Source organism: Tamandua tetradactyla, chromosome 10, assembly GCF_023851605.1.
Source record: "Tamandua tetradactyla isolate mTamTet1 chromosome 10, mTamTet1.pri, whole genome shotgun sequence".
NCBI classification, from domain to species: domain Eukaryota; kingdom Metazoa; phylum Chordata; class Mammalia; order Pilosa; family Myrmecophagidae; genus Tamandua; species Tamandua tetradactyla.
In genome coordinates this window covers 108,122,687-108,147,908 of record NC_135336.1, presented here as the reverse complement: position 1 = coordinate 108,147,908, position 25,222 = coordinate 108,122,687, and the positions used below count along the sequence as shown (strand labels likewise).

Sequence of the window (25,222 nt, the reverse complement as noted above, 5' to 3'; positions counted from 1 at the left end):
TCGGGTCCCACCAATGTGTCCTCGGCGTCCCCTGCAGGGCTTGTGAAATCGCAGGCAGTGGGCCCCACCTGGAGCTTCTGACTCAGACAGACAGTCTGGGGTGGGCCTGAGAGTGGGCATCTCTAGAAAGCTCTCAGATGACGGTGATGCTGACGGCCCAGGGACCACACTTCAAGAAGCCCTGCCCATGCCATCTCATCACCTCAGAGCAGCCAACACGCAGAGAGAATGAGACCAGCTGCTTCCCAGCTGGCATGGAGTAGGCTGAGGGACAGGCCGAGCGCACCGGCTCTCCCCTACATGGCCCTTGGCCTGCGCCCTCGGCCTGCTGACCCCCAGTTACAGAGCCCAGGGGATTTCCGGTCCTCTTAGCCCTCCTGACCCCGACAGCCCCTAAGTCCACCTGGGCCAAAATGAGGACGTTGCCTCAGAGGCTCACGCTGTGCCGAGCTCCCGGCCCCTGTCCCTTCCCTGCGCCCCTGCATGGCGACAACCTGCTCTGCGGGCTCCTCAGTGCAACGGCATGTGCTTTTGCTTTCTGTCCAGAGCACAGCGCACCCGGGACGCCAGCTCATCAGGTGGGGCGCTCAGACGGGGCTCGAGGCCATGGCAGTCAGCCCCAAGTCTGCGCGGTTGCTCCGAAGCCCACGTGAATCAGACCCAAGAGTGAGGGTGAGGCCCAGAAACCAGCCTGTTCCCTTCACTCTCCCAGCCGAAGAGAGGACAGGGCTGGCCTGTGTCGCAGTCTGCGGCACTGCGAGGCGACACCAGGAGCCCCCAAGAAGGAAGGGGGTCCCTGTTTACGGAGTGCCACACACCCTGATGACCAGGGCACACGTGCCCCCGGCTTATGTATTAGGAGAGTCTTTTGAAAAGCACAAAGGAGACCTAACTTTGTCACTCTACATTGGTACATTTGTAATATTTTTCAAAAAAAAAAATATATATATTCTGCCAATAAGTAAGGTACAATAAACACCCTAAAGTGCTTGCCAGGGTACAGGTTTTACTTCTAGAGAAAGCAGTACTTCTTTCTCCCCTGAAGGCTGTCCCGGGCAGGAGTGGGGGAAGACTGTAATTTTAACCTGTATTAACGTGGGTACGTTCAGTCATCACACGCACAAGCGTCTCCTTTCCCACTGCACACAGAAGACGGGCTTCATACTACGCAGAGGTGTTGGGGCTTACGTTGGGTGGATAGGAGAGAAGAGACAGATGTTAAACCTGCATCAAAAATCCATGGTACTAATTCTCGCCTGTCATGCTGGAGACACAGGTTTGATTCCCAGAGTCTACCCATGCCCCCCCAACCCCCTAACCTCCCCCCCAAAATCCATGGGACTTCTTCCAAGCATGACAGATGCATTAATAATCATTAATATTAAAAACACTGAATTTTTCTGCTCTGTCTTAACGAAATAGTAGAAAAAAATCCCTTTCCCAAGAAATTCCCTTTTAAAAGACTACGTTAAGATTAGTTCAAAGGCTGCAGTTGGAAGGAACTTGCTATTATCCTAAATGCTGAATATTTTTATAAAGCATTGCTTTCAAGAATAGAAAATCTTCTTTTGTCACAAGGGTGCAACTAACATTTCTTACAACCAACACACAGAATATTTACAACATAAAGCTTTTCATTTAGAAGCCATTAAGGACTGTGGGCTCGGCCGTAATTCTAGAGAAGTGGTGTTTCCCGGAAAGCTGGTTAAAACACAAAGCTGAAAGATTTTATCTTTGAAATGGCAAAAAATAAACCTTTTCTCTGACAGAAGATGCTTAGACCAGATACCACTGTGGCTTCGGTTCTGGCAAATCCAGCAGGAAGGCGGGACGTGCCCAAGTGCAGCACCAGTGGCTGCCCGCCACGGCCGTGGACAGGCTGTGTTCTCCTCCTGACATGCCAAGTTCTGTGCACCAGGGTCTTTCTATTAGGAACTTCAGCTCATTTACAGTACAAGCAGAAAATACAACATTCTGTTATTTATAAGCTACAAAACTCACGCTTGCTCTAGAAACACTTTAAAACGGTTACACATCCTGCAGCTCTACCATGATTCCTTCTTGAATCATGATCCTTGGCCTTCCCAAGACAAGAAAAGGTTGTTATATTTTTTCAATGTAACCATCACGCTTCCAAAGTGTGTGTTCTCCACTTACTAATGGTACATGTATTAATTTTATTCTGATGCTTTAATTTTACAGTGCTTTTCTGAGAGTGGAAGCCACTCACTCACTTGCTCATTTCAGAAGTTGGTGCCATCCAACAAAGACAGGGTCAAAGGCACTGCTAACTGAGGCATGGGACCCTGGTACCACTAGGGTCACACTAAGATTTCCATGGGTGAGAATTATCTCCCAGCCATACATCCCCGCAACATCTGCAAACCTGGCATTTATTTCTCTATAAATAACACTGTAACGTTACTAAATGTTAACAATTGACGTCGACTCTTAGAAATTAGCCATATTATTAAAACAGAGGACCTTCCATGAATAGCATTATTTGAATGTCTAAATAAAACTATTTATAAATATAACATATATTTTCCATTCTTTTCATCACAGAGAAAGATTGGTGCACTGCTACAACCCCGCCATCTAGACAACGTCTCACGGTTACTCTGCTTGCCCCTTTGCCTTTCAAGGGCAGCCAGGGCTCCTGAGGCTGGGCTCAGAGGTGGTTTCCCACACCAATGCCATCGCAATCCACCACCCTCCTTAGATGCCCTTCAATGGATTTGACTCATGCCTCCCTGAGAACCCTCCTAAAATCTCCTTACCTCAGAACAAAGCAGCTCTGCAAGGCCAGGAAGGATTGGGGTTGATGTGGATTTCAGACAGATGGTCACTCTTTCCCTGTTTAGAGAAGATGGAAAATGCTAAAGGAGAAAAATCAGAGTGATGTTTGTTCTAAACCGAAGAAAGCTACAATCCCATTGGCCTCAGGTTGGAACCCTCGTGACATGGGACCAAGCACATGTGACCTACTTTTCACCCAAATCCCTCGGTTTCCTGGGAGGGGTGGGCCAGCACCGATGTGCTGTCATTTCAATGACGCCTTTCCCCACAAAGGGGCCACTGAACAAAACAGTGTGCCTGCAGGACCACACTGGAGCACTTAGGCCTTGCAATGGGGGGGTGGGGGGGGTGGAGGTAAAACCCCAGGGTCCAGTTTGAATCAAAACGCAACTCTCCAGACACGCTGCCATGACAGTTGTGGGCTGTGTGCTCACAGGCCGGCCAGGCAGCGCGCAACACTGGTCTCCACAGCCTACCATGGGCTTGTCCCAGGTGTGACGGGCAGCGGGTGCAGGGCTCCCCGGAAACTGCGGGACGGGGGCACTCTTCACCACCACAAGGATCTGAGCTGGCACAAATGCAAAATTCTCTCTCCTTTCCCCAGTTTTTTTCTACGACATAATCTAGCATTTCTGGGCCCGGCCTTAAGGGTATGCTTAGAAACAGAAGAACATGTTCTATCTGTGAAAGCCATCCTGATATTCACATGCTGATCTGGGAAAAGTGGGACACAATGACCCGACGCAGGGTCCAAGAGCTCAGGCTCTCGGGACCCGTGAGAGAAGGTCGAGAGGGCGCACACTGTCCTCCCGGGAGCACTGGGTGACCTGGGCCTCCGAGCCAGAGAAAGCTACCCTCCAGCCCCACCTGTTACCCACTAGCTTACACTAAACCAGACGCAGAAAATAATAAAGACACACACGCATGGGGAGTTGTAAAAATATGAGCACAAAAAGGAATTGCTAGGCATGAAAGAAAGGGACACATGCTGTGCCAGGGGCAGCATCGGCTCTGCGTGTGCGAGCGTATGTCCTCTTCTCACACCAGGAAGACAGACAGAGAGCAAGAGTCTGTACATCTTACTAATCAGCAGAGTCGGCCTGATTTTCCATTATAGAAAAAAAAAATTAAGTAATATAAGGATGACTATTCATTACAGAAAAAAAATGCATTTATGCAAAAAAGTACCCTCACTATCATTGCCAGCCACAGCCTACCCAGGTGGACTTTTCCTAGTATGTCTGTGGTTATACTTTTAAGAAAAATCGGATCAAACCATCCATGTTTGTTTTATTTTCTCACTTAACATTAAACACTAAGTATTGTTCACGTCAATATCTTTAGATCCACATAACTGACCATTTTGAGTGTAGGTGCAGAATCGGCAGTGGTTGCACATTTCAGGCATTTCCAATTGTTATGTTAAAAGTGGCTCTAACGGTGACTTTCGGGCAGACCTCTTTCTGTCCTTTTATTTGCCTCGAATGTACTCCCAGAAATACAAGCTCTGGGTCAGTGGACTCACATTTTTAAGCTCCTGGCAGGAGACTTCCCACAGGGCGGGATGTTCCAGCATCTTCACCCCCTCGCCTGGTGTTGCCACCAGGCCGCCTGGAGGCCCCTGGGCCTCCAAAATTTGTTTAGGGTCAGGCAGGGGGCACCAGGACGGCGAGGAGGAGGTCACAGCCAACACACAGGCAGTATGGCTACGTGCCTGGCCCTATTCCAAGTTTATCATATAATTAACTGATTCACTCCTTCAGCTACTTTAGGGGCAGGCGCTGTTATTATTCACATTTAATAGCTCAAACCCACAGGGGCCCAGAGGCAGTAAGGAGAGGTTCAAGGTCACAAAGCTACAGGCAGGGCTGGGACCCAGCTATCTGGTTTGGGGCGGCGCCCTCGCCCGCTGGGTGACGGAAGGCGACCTGTGTCCAGAGGCCATGAGTAGCGACTGAAAATCCATCTCTGCCTTGGTCACGCGCAGGTCCTGGGTGACTGTGATGAGAGTGGTCTGGTGGCCTGGTCAGGGGCAAAAATGGAAGAAGAGGAAGTGGCTGTGACAGTAGGAACAGTGCTGGGACCTTGGTTCTCAGAGGGAGCAAGGGCCAGTGGTGGCACCGGGCATGGTCAAGGGGGCGTGATTTTAGGCTGGAGCTGCTCACACACCGGAGGGCAGAGAAAGGGAGGGCCTGCAGCAGCCAGGCCCTTGGGGAGGCCAGAGGGAAAGGGACCGAACACTTAGGGCACAGCTACCTCAAGTGGGACAGGGTGGCAAGGCCAAAGGAAGCAGAAGGACTGGGGAGCAGAGGAAGGACTGAGGAGCAGGTGGGGTCACCACCAAGCTAAATACTATTGGGAACAGATATGGGGATGGGAGATGCAGAGCACAGGGGAGGGGCATGGGGGAGCACTGCGGAAGTGCATGGGGGAGGAGCACAGAGGGAGCACTGCGAAAGTGCATGGGGGAGGAACACAGGGAGCACTGCAGAAGTGCATGGGGGAGGAGCACAGGGGGAGCACTACGGAAGTGCATGGGGGAAGGGCATGGGGAGGGGCACGGGGGAGCACTGGGGAAGTGCATGGGGGAGGAGCACAGAGGGAGCACTGCGGAAGTGCATGGGGGAAGGGCATGGGGAGGGGCACGGGAGAGCACTGGGGAAGCGCACGGGGAAGAGGACGGCGGAGCGTAGTGGAAGTACACGGTGGGGAGGAGCACAGGGGAGGGGCCTGGGAAAGGCTGGGGGCAGCCCTGAGTGGAGACCACATCAGGGAGCAACTGGAGGGGCTGACAGAGGCAGAGGAGCCACAGAGGGCAGTCCCGCTCTGGGATTGTGTCCCAAGGGGGTCACCGCAGCTGGACAGCCCTGGGCATGGTGGACTGATCCTGGGGTCAAGCTGTGTCTGTTGAGTTTCTTGGCCATGAAGCTTCTGTCTTCCCTATTCTCTATTAGGGACACACTCAGGAAAGGTGACTAAGCTCTACCTCTTGGAGGGCCCAGGAGGCACATGTTTTACCAGAAATGCCATTGTAATTTATATGTAGTCTGTCATTTAACTATAGCAGTATCTGAACTTTTGGGTCATAATAGATCCTACATTATTTGCTTTGTTTGGCTACTGGACGGTCTTTCAGGTCTGTTTCTGTGTCCCTTTAAGGTTCTCCATATTCCGCTGTCTGGGGGCAGGGGTGAGCACACCCGCATTCTCTTTCTTACTGCTCCAGGCTGGTCTTATTCGTGCCCTGCCTGGGCTCTGGGATCAGCCGCTTCTCCAAGGAGCCTTGGTCCTTCTTGTTTGGAGCTGTTTTGGTAGATAAGGATAAAGTCCACATGAGTCACAACCACACGATGCACACTGAACACGTGAGTCATGACCTGGTGTGTGAACAGGTCACTGAAACTGAAGCGCTCAATTTTAAGTAATGTTGGCTAATGCAGCTCCTGCCTACGCACCCTCTCTAATGTGAAAAAGAACCTAAGAGCAGGAAAATCAGGAATTGATCTTAACTTCAAGTTTAGGAAGGGGATGTGAATCAAATTGCTTCATTACTTTTTCTCTGAAACTCTGAAATACACAAGGCACTCAAAAGACCACCATGATTTGAGAAGCAGTGAAAAAGGATGAAATTCACAGGTTGAAGATGAGGTCACCTGACTAGGTGAGGAAGGACACATCTAGGCTCTCACCCAAACGAGGGCGCAGAGCCTGCCTGGGCGCCTGTGGGCAGTGCCCGGAGGCCTGATGGTCCCTCCACGTGCCCCTGACGTGGCGAGCCCTGTGCCTGCAGTGCCCACTGACAGGGACCCTGGGCTCTGGACAACGCCAGCATGAGGCACGTGCTCACAGGCGGGCTGAGGGGGCAGCTGCACAGCAGCTGGGCCCTGGGACTGGCCTTCCCTGGGCGACCTGGTTTCAGAAACCCTTTGGTGAGCAGCCAGGGTTTGTGACCACAGAGCACGCCCTTTTTTGGCCAGCTTTTAAAAATGTCCTTGTGTTAGAGGGAAGTACCCCCCTCCCGCTTCCTCGGGACAAGCCTGTGTAGGTCGACCTGGGAGGCAGGGCTGCAGCCCCGCCCAGCTGAGGTGCTGTCTTGCCCACCTGCCCTGCCCAGGCCGGCCCACCATCTCTGGAGTCCAGGTTATCCCAGCGCCCGACCCGGGGTCATCCCACGCCACCCACCTGCTGCTCCACAGACTGAAACTCAGTGCCCTCCACCAGCCTTGGACAAACTATGGAGCAGTGCCCAAGGAGCCCGTAGCGCCCAGGGGGAGGTACTCCATGGTGCATCCACAGCAGCGTGTCGATGGCAGCAAGGGGGCCAGGTGCATCAGGAGGAGGGTGCCTTCAGCCACCCTGACGGCCACAAAACGGGCTCAAGGTAAGAGAAGCTGGAATATACACAGGGGGATTCTGCATAATAAGGGCCAGCTGTCCTCCTCTGGGCAGAGGGATGGGCCAGCTGTTACCACCTCAAATGGGAAGGGCCTCAGGACTAGCAGGCGGGTGGGGAAGGCCAGCTGTCCAGGGTTCCCTAAAGCCACTTGGGCAGGGACCTGTTCCAACACACCCTGGGAGAGCCAGAATGCATTTATCCAGGGCTCCCTGCCTCCCGTGCTACTGCAGGATCGTTCTGTAATACAATGCACTCAAGCTCTGAGAACCTGGTCTTGCCCGCATCCACCTGGCCCAGGGTACCCACGGGGCTGTGAAGGGCACAGGCCACCCACCCTGCGGGTCTCTGCTGAGCTCCCGCTCACCCGGGCGCTGCTCCAGGCACGGACCCCAGCAGAAGACCAGTCACAGCCCTGCCCTCAGGGAGTGTGCCTTCTGGGTGAAAGACACACGAGATAAATGAACCAAAAGCTAAGCCCGGAGCTGAACGAGAGGCGGGGGCAGGAAACTGGGAAGGGAGAATGGCGGACCCCTAAGGGTGAATTCCTGGAAAGGTGACTGAAAGGGATGACAGTGCAGGGTCACCAGGAAGAACTGGAGCTCAGGCAGTGGGGGGCAGTAGGAGGCGTTGGCAGAGGGCTGGGGCATGCCCACACCCTCCCTGACCCTGCCGACTGCCTCCTCCCTCTTGGCATCTGCGCGGCCCACGTCTCTTCCTTACCTCCCGTGGGTGCTGACAGGCCCAACCTCGTGGTTCCCGCCCCACCTCCAGGGCTCTAATCTGCTCCAAGTGTGGGTTCGCACCGAGGAGGGGCAGCGCCGGAGGCCAGGGCCGAGAGGCTGCCAGCCCTCCCCTGCTGCGTGGTTTCCAGAACCTTCTTCCCATACCTCTGATAGGTCACTCAGATCATGTCCCAGGGAGTGCAGCCAGGGTGGAGGAAGTAGGGATGGGCAGCTCCGCTCCTAGCATCTGGGATGGCTGGGAGGAGATGCAGACCTGAGCTGAGAAAGCTCAGACTGGGCTCTCCATGGGCCCAAGTGGAGGTGGCACCCACGGCATTCTGAGGGGCCGGGCCAGCTGCCACCTCCGGCCTGTGGTCAGCCCCCCTCAAAATCACAGTAGGTCCATGGCACGCGCCAGTTCCTCTGTGACTAGTCACTGACATGACCCTAAACAGACACCTCAAGGTTGGAGCACTCTTACATCCCTCCTGGAAAGGAGAGCAAAGCAAAGATCACACACAGCACGGCAGGCTGAGGAATTGGGCCAAGCAGGGATTAAACATTTTGAGCTGCGATTTCCGGAAAAAAAAACAAAAAAACAAAAAAACCAGACGTTTGGACAAGGCAGGAGAGAAGGTGGTAACAAGAAGAATGAAGATGTCGAGCCTGCTTTCATACATGGCCCTCTGATCCTAATTAAGTCACCTGGGTGAACAATTATTTTGTGGCTGTTAAAAAATGAGCATGTTTCCTTGACAACTGCCAGAGGGGCACTTGAACTCAGATCCTACACAGCATTTGTGAATTTGTATTAAGGATATGCTTTAAAATAGATTCTCAGTCTCTAAGCTTTGGCCCTGGATAAATAGCAGCACCTTAGAATGTTTTACTGAGGGGTTGGCAAGGGCCTTGCAACTTAAACACCCAGATAAACAAACTAGAACCCAACTGGAGATGAGCAGGAAAGGCGGCCCGGGCCAACCGAGCCTCAGACTACAGGAGAGTTAGACAGAAGCCCGAGCAGGTCCGTGTCCAAGCACACGTGGGCTGGTGTCAGGTGGGTCTTTGCTGGAATTCTTAAACAGCTCAAACCGAGAGCAGATGACTAGACACAAACAGTGGGAGATGCGTGGAGACCAATACAGAAAGTCATTGGAATCAAAAGCTGCAAGCAATGCAACAGGGGAGCACAGGACCAGGAGATGCCTTCTCAGATGACAGAGAAAACCCAGACGTGACTAGCCTTTCTTGAGTGAAGGTATCCTCTTCTTGATGCTGAAATTTGACATTTTTACGACCTTTGAACTGTAAACTTGTAACAATAAATCCTGTGTAAAAGCCAACTGATTAATGGCATATTGCATTCCCACAGCCTCAGCAAGCAGAAACACCAGCCCACGCAGGACTGGCTGCGCCTACAGTCTGGGTGGGCTACAGTCTCTACTGGGCATCTGAGTGGGTGCTGTTCCCTATTTTGTTATTCTAGTGGGTTCTGGTCTCTATCTGTCATCCCTGTAGGTTCTGGTCTCTATCCTGTTGTCCTAATGGGTTCTGGTCCCTATCCTGTCGTCTAGTGGGTTCTGGTCTCTATTCTGTCATCTGAGTGGGTTGTTGTCCTAGTGGGTTCTGGTCTCTATCCTGTTGTCCTAGTGGGTTCCGGTAAGCATCCCAATTATACAAAATTTCCCTTTTAACCACATTTAAGTGTAAAATCCAGTAATGATATTATATTCAGAATGTTGTGCTACCATCACCGACATCCATTACCCCTCCTTTTTCATCACCTCAAACAGAAATCACCCATTAAGCTGCAATTCCCTCTTCCCTACCTGCTCCTGGTACAAACCACTACTGTCTATGACATTTGCTTCTTCTAGGTATTTCATATAAGTGAGATTATACATTATTTGTAATTTTCTGACTGGCTTCTTTCACTCAACATGATGTCTTCAAGTTCATCCATGTTACCACATGCATCAAAACCTCATTCCTTTTTATTTCCTTTTTTATTTTTTTGCATGGACAGGCACCAGGAAACGAACCCGGGTCTTGGGCATGGCAGGCAAGAACTCTGCCCAGTGAGCCACCATGGCCCACCCCATCATTCCTTTTTACAGCTGAAGAATATTCCCCTATGTACACACCACAGTTTGTCTATCCATTCATTTGGGTGATGGACATTTGGGATGCTTCTATCTTTTGGCAATTGTGAGTAATGCCACTATGAACACTGGTGTGCAAAGAGTCCTTGCTTTCAATTCTTTTGGGTATATACTAAGAAGTGGGATTGAGAGGTCATATGGTGATTCTATTTCCCATTTTTTTGAGAAATCACTAAACTGATTTTCACAGCAACTACATCATTCTGCAGTGCCACCATCAATGAATGAGGGCTCACATTTCCAGGAACTCTTAGTGTTTTTTCTTTTTTAATAACTGCCATCCTAATGGATGTGAAGTGCTGTCAGTCTGGTTTTGGTCTACATCTCCACGATGATCAATAATTATGAGCATATTTTCAAGGGCTTATTGGCCATTTGTATATTTTCTTTAGGAAAACGTCTATTCAAGTCCTTTTGTGATTGGGTTATTTGTCTTTCTGTTGTTGAATTGCAGGAGATCTTTGTATATTCTGGATATTAAACCCTTATCAGATAACTGGTTCACAATTATTTTCTACCATTCTATAGGTTGCTTTTTCACTCTCTTGATAAATTCCTTTGATGAACAAAATTATTTAATTTTGATGGCCCTGTTACCCATTTTTTCTTTTGTTCTTGTGCTTTTGGTGTCACATCTACGAAGTCACTGTCAAATTCAAGGTTATGAAGACTCCACCTGTTTTCTTCCAGGTTTTTATGGTTTTAACTCTATTCTTAGGTCCTTGACATATTTAGAGTTAATTTTTTTTATTATTAATTAACGGAAAAAAAAGAAATTAACCCAACATTTAGAAATTATACCATTCTACATATGCAATCAGTAATTCTTAACATCATCACATAGATGCATGATCATCATTTCTTAGTACATTTGCATCGGTTTAGAGGAGCTAGCAACACAACAGAAAAAGATATAGAATGTTAATATAGAGAAAAGAAATAAAAGTAATAATAATAGTAAAACAAAACAAAACAAAACAAAACAAAAACAACCTACAGCTCAGATGCAGCTTCATTCAGTGTTTTAACATGATTACTTTACACTTAGGTATTACTGCGATGTCCATTTTTGAGTTTTTGTATCTAGTCCTGTTGCACAGTCTGTATCCCTTCAGGTCCAATTACCCATTATCTTACCCTGTTTCTAACTCCTGCTGGATTATGTTACCAATGACATATTCCAAGTTTATTCTCGAATGTCCATTCACATCAGTGGGACCATACAGTATTTGTCCTTTAGTTTTTGGCTGGACTCACTCAGCATAATGTTCTCTAGGTCCATCCATGTTATTACATGGTTCATAAGTTTATTCTGTCTTAAAGCTGCATAATATTCCATCGTATGTATATACCACAGTTTGTTTAGCCATTCTTCTGTTGATGGACATTTTGGCTGTTTCCATCTCTTTGCAATTGTAAATAACGCTGCTATAAACATTGGTGTGCAAATGTCCGTTTGTGTCTTTGCCCTTAAGTCCTTTGAGTAGATACCCAGCAATGGTATTGCTGGGTCATACGGCAATTCTATATTCAGCTTTTTGAGGAACCGCCAAACTGCCTTCCACAGTGGTTGCACCATTTGACATTCCCACCAACAGTGGATAAGTGTGCTTCTTTCTCCGCATCCTCTCCAGCACTTGTCATTTTCTGTTTTGTTGATAATGGCCATTCTGGTGGGTGTGAGATGATATCTCATTGTGGTTTTGATTTGCATTTCTCTAATGGCCAGGGACATTGAGCATCTCTTCATGTGCCTCTTGGCCATCCATATTTCCTCTTCTGGTAGGTGTCTGTTCAAGTCTTTTTCCCATTTTGTAATTGGGTTGGCTGTCTTTTTGTTGTTGAGTTGAACAATCTCTTTATAAATTCTGGATACTAGTCCTTTATCTGATATGTCATTTCCAAATATTATCTCCCATTGTGTAGGCTGTCTTTCTACTTTCTTGATGAAGTTCTTTGATGCACAAAAGTGTTTAATTTTGAGGAGCTCCCATTTATTTATTTCCTTCTTCAGTGTTCTTGCTTTAGGTTTAAGGTCCATAAAACCGCCTCCAATTGTAAGTTTCATAAGATATCTCCCTACATTTTCCTCTAACTGTTTTATGGTCTTAGACCTAATGTTTAGATCTTTGATCCATTTTGAGTTAACTTTTGTATAAGGTGTGAGATATGGGTCTTCTTTCATTCTTTTGCATATGGATATTCAGTTCTCTAGGCACCATTTATTGAAGAGACTGCTCTGTCCCAGGTGAGTTGGCTTGACTGCCTTATCAAAGATCAAATGTCCATAGATGAGAGGGTCTATATCTGAGCACTCTATTCGATTCCATTGGTCGATATATCTATCTCTATGCCAATACCATGCTGTTTTGACCACTGTGGCTTCATAATATGCCTTAAGGTCCGGCAGCGCGAGACCTCAAGCTTTGTTTTTTTTCCTCAAGATGTTTTTAGCAATTTGGGGCACCCTGCCCTTCCAGATAAATTTGCTTATTGGTTTTTCTATTTCTGAAAAATAAGTTGTTGGGATTTTGATTGGTATTGCATTGAATCTGTAGATCAATTTAGGTAGGATTGACATCTTAATTATATTTAGTCTTCCAATCCATGAACACGGTATGCCCTTCCATCTATTTAGGTCTTCTGTGATTTCTTTTAGTAGTTTTTTGTAGTTTTCTTTATACAGGTTTTTTGTCTCTTTAGTTAAATTTATTCCTAGGTATTTTATTCTTTTAGTTGCGATTGTAAATGGGATTCGTTTCTTGATTTCCCCCTCAGCTTGTTCATTACTAGTGTATAGAAATGCTACAGATTTTTGAATGTTGATCTTGTAACCTGCTACTTTGCTGTACTCATTTATTAGCTCTAGTAGTTTTGTTGTGGATTTTTCCGGGTTTTCGACGTATAGTATCATATCGTCTGCAAACAGTGATAGTTTTACTTCCTCCTTTCCAATTTTGATGCCTTATATTTCTTTTTCTTGTCTAATTGCTCTGGCTAGAACCTCCAACACAATGTTGAATAATAGTGGTGATAATGGACATCCTTGTCTTGTTCCTGATCTTGGGGGAAAGTTTTCAATTTTTCCCCATTAAGGATGATATTAGCTGTGGGTTTTTCATATATTCCCTCTATCATTTTAAGGAAGTTCCCTTGTATTCCTATCTTTTGAAGTGTTTTCAACAGGAAAGGATGTTGAATCTTGTCAAATGCCTTCTCTGCATCAATTGAGATGATCATGTGATTTTTCTGCTTTGATTTGTTGATATGGTGTATTACATTAATTGATTTTCTTATGTTGAACCATCCTTGCATACCTGGGATGAATCCTACTTGGTCATGATGTATAATTCTTTTAATGTGTTGTTGGATACAATTTGCTAGAATTTTATTGAGGATTTTTGCATCTATATTCATTAGAGAGATTGGTCTGTAGTTTTCTTTTTTTGTAATATCTTTGCCTGGTTTTGGTATGAGGGTGATGTTGGCTTCATAGAATGAATTAGGTAGTTTTCCCTCCACTTTGATTTTTTTAAAGAGTTTGAGGAGAGTTGGTACTAATTCTTTCTGGAATGTTTGATAGAATTCACATGTGAAGCCGTCTGGTCCTGGACTTTTCTTTTTAGGGAGCTTTTGAATGACTGATTCAATTTCTTTACTTGTGATTGGTTTGTTGAGGTCATCTATTTCTTCTTGAGTCAGAGTTGGTTGTTCATGTCTTTCCAGGAACCCGTCCATTTCCTCTAAATTGTTGTATTTATTAGCGTAAAGTTGTTCATAGTATCCTGTTATTACCTCCTTTATTTCTGTGAGGTCAGTAGTTATGTCTCCTCTTCCATTTCTGATCTTATTTATTTGCATCCTCTCTCTTCTTCTTTTTGTCAATCTTGCTAAGGGCCCATCAATCTTACTGATTTTCTCATAGAACCAACTTCTGGTCTTATTGATTTTCTCTATTGTTTTCATGTTTTCAATTTCATTTATTTCTGCTCTAATCTTTGTTATTTCTTTCCTTTTGCTTGCTTTGGGATTAGTTTGCTGTTCTTTCTCCAGTTCTTCCAAGTGGACAGTTAATTCCTGCATTTTTGCCTTTTCTTCTTTTCTGATATAGGCATTTAGGGCAATAAATTTCCCTCTTAGCACAGCCTTTGCTGCGTCCCATAAGTTTTGATATGTTGTGTTTTCATTTTCATTCGCCTCGAGGTATTTACTAATTTCTCTTGCAATTTCTTCTTTGACCCACTCGTTGTTTAAGAGTGTGTTGTTGAGCCTCCACGTATTTGTGAATTTTCTGGCACTCCGCCTATTATTGATTTCCAACTTCATTCCTTTATGATCCGAGAAAGTGTTGTGTATGATTTCAATCTTTTTAAATTTGTTAAGACTTGCTTTGTGACCCAGCATATGGTATATCTTTGAGAATGATCCATGAGCACTTGAGAAAAAGGTGTATCCTGTTGTTGTGGGATGTAATGTCCTATAAATGTCTGTTAAGTCTAGCTCATTTATAGTAATATTCAGATTCTCTATTTCTTTATTGATCCTCTGTCTAGATGTTCTGTCCATTGATGAGAGTGGTGAATTGAAGTCTCCAACTATTATGGTATATGTGTCTATTTCCCTTTTCAGTGTTTGCAGTGTATTCCTCACGTATTTTGGGGCATTCTGGTTCGGTGTGTAAATATTTATGATTGTTATGTCTTCTTGTTTAATTGTTCCTTTTATTAGTAGATAGTGTCCTTCTTTGTCTCTTTTAACTGTTTTACATTTGAAGTCTAATTTGTTGGATATTAGTATAGCCACTCCTGCTCTTTTCTGGCTGTTATTTGCCATGAAATATCTTTTCCCAACCTTTCACTTTCAACCTATGTTTATCTTTGGGTCTAAGATGTGTTTCCTGTAGACAGCATATAGAAGGATTCTGTTTTTTTAATCCATTCTGCCAGTCTATGCCTTTTGATTGGGGAATTCAGTCCATTAACATTTAGTGTTATTACTGTTTGGATAATATTTTCCTCTACCATTTTGCCTTTTGTATTATATATATGATATCTGACTTTCCTTCTTTCTACACTCTTCTCCCTACCTCTCTCTTCTGTCTTTTCGTATCTGACTCTAGTGCTCCCTTTAGTATTTCTTGCAGAGCTGGTCTCTTGGTCACAAATTCTCTCAGTGACTTTTTGTCTGAGAATGTTTTAATTTCTCCCTCATTTTTGAAGGACAATTTTGCTGGATATAGGAGTCTTGGTTGGCAATTTTTCTCTTTTAGTAGTTTAAATATATCATCCCACTGTCTTCTAGCTTCCATGGTTTCTGCTGAGAAATCTACACATAGTCTTATTGGGGTTCCCTTGTATGTGACGGATTGTTTTTCTCTTGCTGCTTTCAAGATCCTCTCTTTCTCTTTGACCTCTGACATTCTAACTAGTAAGTGTCTTGGAGAACGCCTATTTGGGTCTAATCTCTTTGGGGTGCGCTGCACTTCTTGGATCTGTAATTTTAGGTCTTTCATAAGAGTTGGGAAATTTTCAGTGGTAATTTCTTCCATTACTTTTTCTCTTCCTTTTCCCTTCTCTTCTCCTTCTGGGACACCCACAACATGTATATTTGTGTGGTTCATATTGTCCTTGAGTTCCCTGATACTGTGTTCAAATTTTTCCATTCTTTTCCCGATAGTTTCTGTTTCTTTTTGGAATTCAGATGTTCCATCCTCCAAATCACTAATTCTATCTTCTGTCTCTTTAAATCTATCATTGTAGGTATCCATTGTTTTTTCCATCTTTTCTATTTTATCCTTCACTTCCATAAGCTCTGTGATTTGTTTTTTCAGTTTTTCTATTTCTTCTTTATGTTCAGCCCATGCCTTCTTCATGTCCTCCCTCAATTTATCGATTTCATTTTTGAAGAGGTTTTCCATTTCTGTTCGTATATTCAGCATTAGTTGTCTCAGCTCCTGTATCTCATGTGTACTATTGGTTTGGTCCTTTGACTGGGCCATATTTTCAATTTTCTGAGCATGATCCGTTATCTTCTGCTGGCGTCTGGGCATTTAGTCAGATTTCCCTGGGTGTTGGACCCAACAGGTTGAAAGATTTTTCTGTGAAATCTCTGGGTTCTGTTTTTCTTATCCTGCCCAGTAGGTGGCGCTCGTGGCACACGTTTGTCTGCGGGTTCCACCAGTAAAAGGTGCTGTGGGTCCTTTAACTTTGGAGAACTCTTGCCGTGGGGGAGGTTCGCCAGCCGAAGCGGCTTGGAAGAGTGCCAGCCGGCCCGGGGATCCGAACTCGGGGAGGGTCGCTGGCCACCGCAGCCCGGGAGAGTGCACCATTCCCAGCCGGACCGGGGAGTTACGTGTTTGGAAGGGACCCCCCCGGTCACCGTTCTCCGCAGTCTGGGGATTTCCGACCCAACTCTCTCAGTTGGTCCGGGGGGCCTCGTGTGGTGGGGCTCCAGCTGCCGCAGCCCAAGGGAACTGCCTGCCCAATTCTGCCAGCTGCCCTGGGAAGGAGGAAGGGAGGGACTCCGGCCACTTTCTGTCCCGCCCGGGAAAGCCCGCGCTCCTCGGCGATCTCACCGGAGCTGGTTCTCCCAGACAGTCAGCCGTTCCAGGATGGGGTACGCCGTCCCTTTGATCTCCGTCGTGGCTCTGGGAGCTGCTCTGTATCGTCTCCAGTCCCCCAGTAGCTGTTCTGGAGGAGGGAAGGTGAGGGTGGCAAGGCTGTCGAGGACGGTGGTGGAGGAGTTGGTGAAGGTAGAAGAGGGCACGGTGGTGGTTGGAGAGCCACCGGAGCAGGAGGAGAAAGGGAAGGATAAGATGGCGGATGGAGCGCCGCCGGAGCAGAAGGGGAAAGAGAAGGGCAAGATGGCGGCGGGAGCGCCGCCAGCGGAGAAAGAGGGAGAGGAGGGCTGGCTGGGTGGCGGCGGGAGCGCCGCCAGCAGAGAAAGAGGGAGAGGAGGGCTGGCTGGCTGGCGGTGAGAGCGCCGCCAGCGGAGAAAGAGCTAGAGTTAATTTTTTAATAGAATGTAAAGTATGGGCCTAACTTCATTCTTTTACATGTGGATTTAGTTCTCCCAACATCATTTGTTGAAGGGACTTATTCTTTCCCCAATTAAAGTACTTGGCACCCTTGTCAAAAATCAGTTGGCCATGGGCGGTGCACTGGTGGCTCAGTGGCAGAAGTCTTGGCTGCTGTGCTGGAGACCCGGGTTCGATTCCCGGAGCCTGCCCATGACAAAAAAGAAAAAATCAGTTGGCCATAGAAGTGAGGGTTTATTTTTGAACTCTCAATTCCATTTCACTGGTCTTTGTGTCTATTATGCCAGTGTCATGATGTTTTGATTACTGTGGCTATATAGTAAGTTTCAAAACTGGGAAGTGTGGGACCTCCAACTTTGTTCTTCCTTTGCAACACTGATATTCAGGACCCCTTGCAATTCCATATGAATTTGGTGGATCATCTTTTCCATTTCTGCCAAAAAACTTACTGGGATTTTGATAGGTATTGCACTGAATCTTTAGATACCTTTGGATAACATTGGCATCTTTATAACATTAAATCTTCCTATCAATGAACACTGGAAGCCTTGCCATTTATTTAGATCTTCCTTTGTAGTTTTCAGTGTACAAGTCCTTTGCCTCCTTAAAGTCACTGCTAGGTATTTTACTGTTTTATGAGAAATTGTGAGCAGGATTTTTTAAAATTTCAATTTCACAACTGTGCTTCCAAAACACAACTGATTTTTACATGTTGATCTTGTAGCCTATAATTCTGCTGAATTTGCTGATCAGATCTAGTAGTGTTCTTGCAGATATTCTGGGATGTTCTAAATAAAGGATCATGTGAACTGTGAACAGAGATTGTTTTACTTCTTCTTTTTTGATTTGGGTGCACTTTATTTCTTTTTCTTGCCTAACTTCTCTGGCCACTACTTCCAACAAATGTTGAAGTGCAGCGGTGAAAGCAGGCATCCTTGTCTTTTCCTGATCTTGGGGGAAGGCTTTCAGTCTCTCACCAATGAGTATGTTAATCATGGGTTTTCATATATGCCCTTTATCATGCTGAGGAAGTTACCTTCGATTCCTATTTTTCTGAATGTTTTTTTTTTTAATCATGAAAGAGTGTTAGATTTCGTCAAAAGCATCAATTGAAATGGTCATGTGATATTTCCCCCTTCGTTCTGTTAATGTGCTATATTACACTGATGGACTTTTTGTGTTAAATCATCCTTGCATTCCTGGGATAAATACCTTGGTCATGGTGTATAATTGTTTTAACATGCTTTTGGATTCGATTTGCTAGCATATCACGGACTAAAGCAGAGAAATACATGGTACTGTGTCACTTCAAACGTATTTAATTTTTCACAGGTTCACTTTTCAAGAATGTTATATACATTCTTCGTAGACAAACCAACAAGTAAAACAAAAGATACTTTAAAGTAACTCACCTTCCCCCATAAGCAGGGTCTAAGGTTCACAGCAGATCCACAGACACCTGTGTTCACACACTGTCACTTAGAGCATCATGACTGGAGCCTCTGATTTATAGAAGGAGTGGTGTTCGTTGTGGAGCCCACCTACCTAAAACACAAAGATACAAGGCATATGAGCTTGCATATTTATGACCTTGGCTATTAAGAGCTGAGCTTCAGCGGAATTGATTTCTTGCATTCAGCAAAGTGGCAAACATCACTTAAGCATTCAAGTATAAGGCCCATGTGCATATGGAGATGAGCGAGTACACCACTGGGAAAACCACTGCATATGGAGATGAGCGAGTGCACCACTGGGAAAACCACTGCGATGCATATGGAGATGAGCGAGCACACCACTGGGAAAACCACTGCGATGCATATGGAGATGAGCGAGCACACCACTGGGAAAACCACTGCGCATACTCTCCTATGAGGCCGCTCCATATGTAAGTGAGACATCCCAAAGATGCTTTTAGGAAAACTGTATAAGCTTTTAAGGATCTAAATGAAGTAGTCAACTGTTTACTTCCAATATTTAGCCCACTTGTTCTGCATATATGCTGAACTTCAATAACATTTACAAAAGTATATATTAATCTAAATATAATGCTGGCTTTCTACTTTTACAGTTAGTAAAATAATTTCATTCAAACTCTTTAATGTCAGCATTCAATTTTGCCATTACAGATACTTTGCATGCCTCCAATGTCTTTCCAGAGTGTAGTGTTTTCACCTTGCTCTAAGTTTTTTTATTTTTTGAACTTATTTTTGGCACCAACACTGGAAATTTGGTCTTCAGTCACAAGTACCCATTTTCATAAACTTATTTTGTAGGTGCATTTTATAATCTCCACAAATCATTGGTAGGGGATATCTTAAAACTCTTGTTTGCAAGAGTTTATAATATTTGGAACTGTGAGTTCAGAGCATCAACAATAATTAGAAAGAGGGTTTAAATGGTTTTACCTTCTTCCTTAGTCCAGGACCTTTTAGGCAATAAACAACAGGACTGATTTGTTTCAAGCTAATATATGGTCTCCAAATAATATTTTGAGGGATAAAATGAAATAAACAGTAAAATAGCATAATATAAAAATACTGCATAAAGACTCAAACATCATGAAATTCCATAAAAGGTAATTTTTATATGGACACCATAGTACCTGAGGTTAGAAGACACACAAGCAAACACACCAAAAACCAGTTTTACTGTTTGTAGGGTTACAGAGATGTTGGCCATTGAGTCAGGCCTTGAGATTGATGAGTGGGAATTCATTTGAAAGAAATGGAAGAATTTTTGACAAGGGCATCAAAGTTATTCAGTGGAGGAAAGAAAGTCTTGGCAACATATGGTGCTGGGACAACTGGATAGCCACATGCAAAAGAATCGAGGATCCCTGTTTCACTCCATACCCAAAAATGAACTTAAAATGGATACCTAATTATAAGAACAAAAAATATAGAACTCATAAAAGAAAACAAAAATTCAGGCATACATCTTTGTGATTTTGAATTAAGGAATGGTTTCTTAGCTATAACTCCAAAAGCACAAGCAACAAAAGAAAAAAAACCATTTGAACTTCTCCAAAAAATTAAAAACGTTTGTACTCCAAAGGACTCCATCAAGAAAGTGAAAAGGCAATCCACAGAATAGGATAAGGTTTTTGCAAATCAACTATATGATAAGGGATGTGCTGGTTTGAAAGGATGTGTGTACCCTAGAAAAGCCATGTTTTAATCCTAATCCCATTTTGTTAAGGCAGCTTTTTCTTCTAATCCCTATTCAGTACTGCGTGTCTGAAACTGTAATTCGATCATTTCCCTGGAGATGTGACTTAGGGAATTACATATTGATGTGATCTTGATGTGATCCTGAGTGATCAAGAGTGGTTGTTAAAATGGATTAGGTGGAGATTTGTCTTGGGTGGGTCTTGATCAGTTTACTGGAATCCTATAAAAGAGGAAACATTTTGGAGAATGAAGGAGATTTGGAGAGAGCAGAGCAGAATGACATAGCCATGAGAAGCAAAGTCCACCAACCAGTGACCTTTGGAGATGAAGAAGGAAAATGCCTCCCGGGGAGCTTCATGAAACAGGAAGCCAGGAGAGGAAGCTAGCAAATGACACTGTGTTCACCATGTGCCCTTCCAGATGAGAAAGAACCCTGAACTTCATCGGCCTTCTTGAACCAAGGTATCTTTCCCTGGATGCCTTAGATTGGATATTTCTATAGACTTCTATGGACATTTTTTCGGCCTTAGAATGTAAATGAGTAATTTATTAAATTCCCCTTTTTAAAAGCCATTTCATTTCTGGTATATTGCATTCCAGCAGCTAACAAACGAAAACAGTTGCCTTGACATCTGGTAAATCTGGGAGGGCCCTGAATGGCCTTGCCACAAGACCCCCTTCCCCTGTGCTCTCATGCACAGATCCCCTTAACCAAGCACCCCTCTTCATCACAGGGACCAGGCATGGGGCCTGCTTCTCACCAGGGAACGCACTCCAGGTCCCTGCTGGCCCTGCAATGACTGAAACCAGCCAAGCCCATCCTCTGGCAGGAACCCTGTGGTCACCATGAAGCCTCCACAGTCCTTACGGGTCACTCCGCTCCAAGCAGCCCCAGAGTGGCCCCCGTGGGCCCCGCCTCCCGTGGGGTGCCCTTTTGACAGGCCGCAAGCCCATGTGAGTCATCAATTGCCATTCCTCCCGTCTGTCCAGGCCAGGTGTCCCATGTTTGGCCTCCCATACTATCTAGAGTGGGGCATTCCTTCCTCACCAGCAGGGCATAGCGGAGGTAAATAAAACGAAGACCCATCAGGAAATCAAATGATTCATTTTGTGTACTCTCAAATGCTACAGGAATTGGAGACACCAGGAATTGGAAACATTCACCTTATTTTGAAAGGTAAGGTTTGAAATGAGTGGATAATAACAAAATTTCCTGTGAAGAAGCATCAGACCCCCAGAAGTCATGGCACTCCTCACTGCCCGCTGATGGTTCTTCTATCCTCATGGAAGACTGACCGTTTCCTCTATGAAGAAAGCAGCCCATGGACATAAATGCAATGACAACAACCCATTCTAGAGATGGAAGGCAAGATGGCAAAATCAAAACAGAAGAATTAAGTGGAAGAAAACAGACTGAAAAATGAAGACTTCTTGCTCCTTCTCCCATGAGACTCTCAGAATTTCTAGCAGACAGAGTTATTCCCTGAAATCAGAATCAAGGATTTACCTATTAGTAAAGTACGAGGCCCAATTCTGTCACTGATGGCTCCATGATTAAATGGTCACCCACCTACCAGAACAGCCCATAACAAAACTTACAACTGAAGCCTCACCCACACACACAAGTCCCAGCTATACCTGAGTACCTTGCTCTCAGCCATCCATGTCCAACAGGCTCACCATATATTAGAAAAGAGCCTCCAACAGGAAGGCAAAGGTGTGACCATGCAAAGAATAAAGACATACGTGGGGAACAGAGAAAGCACAGGGAGCAGAGGAGTACCTATGCCACTTCTAAAATTAACACATAAAATAATGAAGGAAGAGAAGGAATTTTATATAAACAAAAATCAGAAAATAAGAGGTGTTCTTTGAATTTAAATATACAATAGCAGAAATTGAAGAAATGAGATAAATGAAAGGCTGAACATGAGGCTGAGACAATCGCCCAAAAGAACAAAAGGATAAAAGAAGAAAAAATGAGGGAGATAAGGTAAGAAATTGGAGAATAAATCCAGGAAGAACATCTGAATAACAGGAGTTCTAGAAAAAGTGTGCAGAGAAATTGGAGAAAAGGAAGTCATCAAAGGTAAAATATAAAAATATATCAGAATCAAAACACATGGAGCCTAGAATTGGGAATAAGGTCTTGCAATCCTGTATAGCTTAAGGTAATACTTGGATACATTTCAGAATATGTTGGGCTGATAATTAAAAAGTATTGGCAAAGTCCATTGAGGGACTGGAGAAAAAATATGGAACTATTAAACTTTCCCACCTGGAAAATTCCTGATACTCTCTCAAACATTAGGGACTCCCAAGTTAATAGTTCAACCCCTTGATCTTGAGTCTTGCTCTTATGAGGCTTTTTTCTGTAATGAAGTTACAGAAATACTTATAGTTATGCCAAAGAGTTACTTCCAGAGGACCTCTTTTGTTGCTCAGATGTGGCCTCACTCTCTCTAAGCCCAACTTTGCAAGTGAAATCATTGCCCTCCCACTTACGTGGAACATGACATCCAGGGGTGAAAGTCTCCCTGGCAGCAAGGGAGATCACTCCCAGGGATGAGCCCGACCCTGGCACTGTGGGATCAATAATACCTTCCTGATCAAAAGAGGGAAAAATGTAACAAAATAAGGTATTAGTGGATAAGAGGTTTCAAATAGAGTCGAGAGGCTATTTTGTATGCCAAGTCCCAGCCAACAGTATTCCTGTAAACCCTAAAGAATACCCAGGGCTCTAACTGAGACTCTATAAAACTTTCACTCATTAAGTTTATTTTTGAGAAACCTAAAACCTCCATATGGTCCCTAGGCCAGGTAAGGGCTGAAACCCAGAGGTGCCAGTCTCTCCAAGAGCATCACTGGGTGCATCCCCCTGCCCCATAATGTCAAAACCCCTTTTCAACATAAAGAAATGAGAATGGTCAGTGCCCAAATATCACCTAAAGATTGGGAGAAGGATCAAAGGAGGAGAAGTCGTAACAGAGAAAATAGGATTTAACAAACGAGTATGATTACTGAATCATCATACTGATATCTTTAGTCTCCAGAGTCTTAGAGCAGCTAGAAGGAAATATCTGAAATGGAGGAACTGTGATCCATACCGAACTTTGATATTTGTTCTATAACAACTTGTTAAAATGTACTTTGAAATTTATTGCTCCTTTATAAATATGTTATATTTCACAATAAAAATGATTAAAAATATCTATATATTAGAACCAAAGGACATGCATTTCCATATTACAAGGACAAAATACTTTTTTTTTAACCATACAGGGACGGTTATTAGGTACAAAATACTTAAGTATTTATGAATTAATGAACACATTAAGTATGAAACCTTATATAAAAGATGCATGTGTTCTCCCCCCCCCATGCTCCTGTTCTCCCTCTGAAACAGCCCTGATATGGCATGAGGACAGGCTCTGTAACTTGCTCCTTCCTTCCTCTCTTTACGCCTTCAGGCTTACCCTGTATGGGTGGATTTTGTGACTCCAACTCCCCTGGATTTCCTTTATTTGGGGGGAGGTGCACGGTCCAGGAATTGAACCCAGCTCTCCCTCGTGGAAGGCGAGCATTCTACCACTGAACCACCTGTGTACCCTCCCCTGGATTTCTAAGGGTCAACTTTGTGGGGGCCTGGAATTCAGCAAACCCTTGCTCTTCCTTTCTAGAGAAAGCAGACACCAGCTTTGGCCCCCAAGGCTTCTCTGGGTGGCACCTGGGCTGCTGGGCTCCAGCGTGGTGTGGATTGTGTCTGACAGAGCTGTTGAGGACGGGGCAGTGGATTGCATGGGGTTGCTGACCCTGGCTGCTGGGGGTAGTGCTGTGGCCATGATGCCATGGGCTCCCTCCAACTCCCCAGCCCACCCAACTGGCCCCTTCTCCCTGCCCGTCAGTTTTCTTCTCCTGCATGACCCATTGCCCCTTCCTGGTCTTCTGACCGACGATGCAGGGCACAGCACTGCGTTCCTCCCCAGGGGCGCCCTCCTGGCTCTGCCCCAGCTCCTCAAGTCTCCCTTGAGTTCAAGAGTGGGGCTTTGGGAGCCTGCAGGGAGGCTGCCAGCCAGACAGGGGTTGTCAGACGGGGGCAGCGCAGGTCACTCCCCAGCTAGCCACCCAGAAAAGGGCGAGTAGAGAGGGGCAGCCCAAGCCCGGGGGGCCACGAGAACTCTGGTTCTCTGCCTCTTTAGACCTGCGTGACCTGCCACCTCCTCTTTCCCAACTCCAAAAGCATTTTCCCAAGATTGTCACCTCCAGTCTTCGATTTAACCTGGACTCTCTGTGTCCTGAAACCACAAAACTGTTGCTGAGGCTCAGCTGTTTTCATGTCGGCTCCACCCCTGGCCTAAAGGTAGAGTCCTGACAGTGGATACTACCAGCAAGGACCCTGGACTTCAGTCCCTCTTCTCAAAGCATCTTTCTTAGCCATGGTGACCCCTGAGCTCTGAGCCCAGGACTGCGCTGCCACTCTGGCTCTGTCCCTCCTCCGTGGGACCCCATCTTTTAAATCTAAACAGTATGGGGCAGGGTAGTGAAAGACTAATAAAGGCAGAAAGCAGGGGAAGGGCCCACTGTGCCCAGCTCTGGCCTCACAGGGGCTGTAAGCTACTGTTGTAACGCTCTGCCATCCCCAAGACTCCTCTCTGGATTGCCTGGCTTTTGCTCCCATTCAATCCACCTCTTTGTCTCCTACGATTTTTCCCCAAACCAGCACTATGTGGGATGGGGTGGGGATCTTTGTCTCATGGCCCTTCATCACAGGAGACTCCATTCTCCAGATAGGTGCCCTTTTCCCTGAGCTTGGACCCATACTCCATTCCCTCCCTGACATGTACACACAACGAACATCCTAAGAGGTGAAGATAAACTTCATTCCCAAGATGGATGGAAAAACCTGTCTCCAGGCATATGAAATTTTATACACAATT

The 25,222-nt window shown here is 45.5% G+C and overlaps 1 protein-coding gene across 42 annotated transcripts in view; it reads right to left on the bottom strand.

Moving 5' to 3' along the window:
- The window catches only part of PCBP3 (poly(rC) binding protein 3), a 470,825-nt gene that overhangs the window by 81,040 nt on the left and 364,563 nt on the right, over positions 1-25,222 (bottom strand). For 39 of the 42 annotated variants that reach the window (XM_077119223.1, XM_077119230.1, XM_077119201.1 and 36 more), the window contains one exon: positions 18,528-18,660. In XM_077119223.1, coding sequence (XP_076975338.1) covers positions 18,528-18,537 — 10 coding nt within the window. In that variant the 5' untranslated portion in view covers positions 18,538-18,660. Of the gene's footprint in view, positions 1-2,780; positions 2,880-16,653; positions 16,769-18,527; positions 18,661-25,222 lie in introns of all 42 variants that reach the window. The other 3 variants (XM_077119236.1, XM_077119237.1, XM_077119234.1) reach the window with 3 other exon arrangements.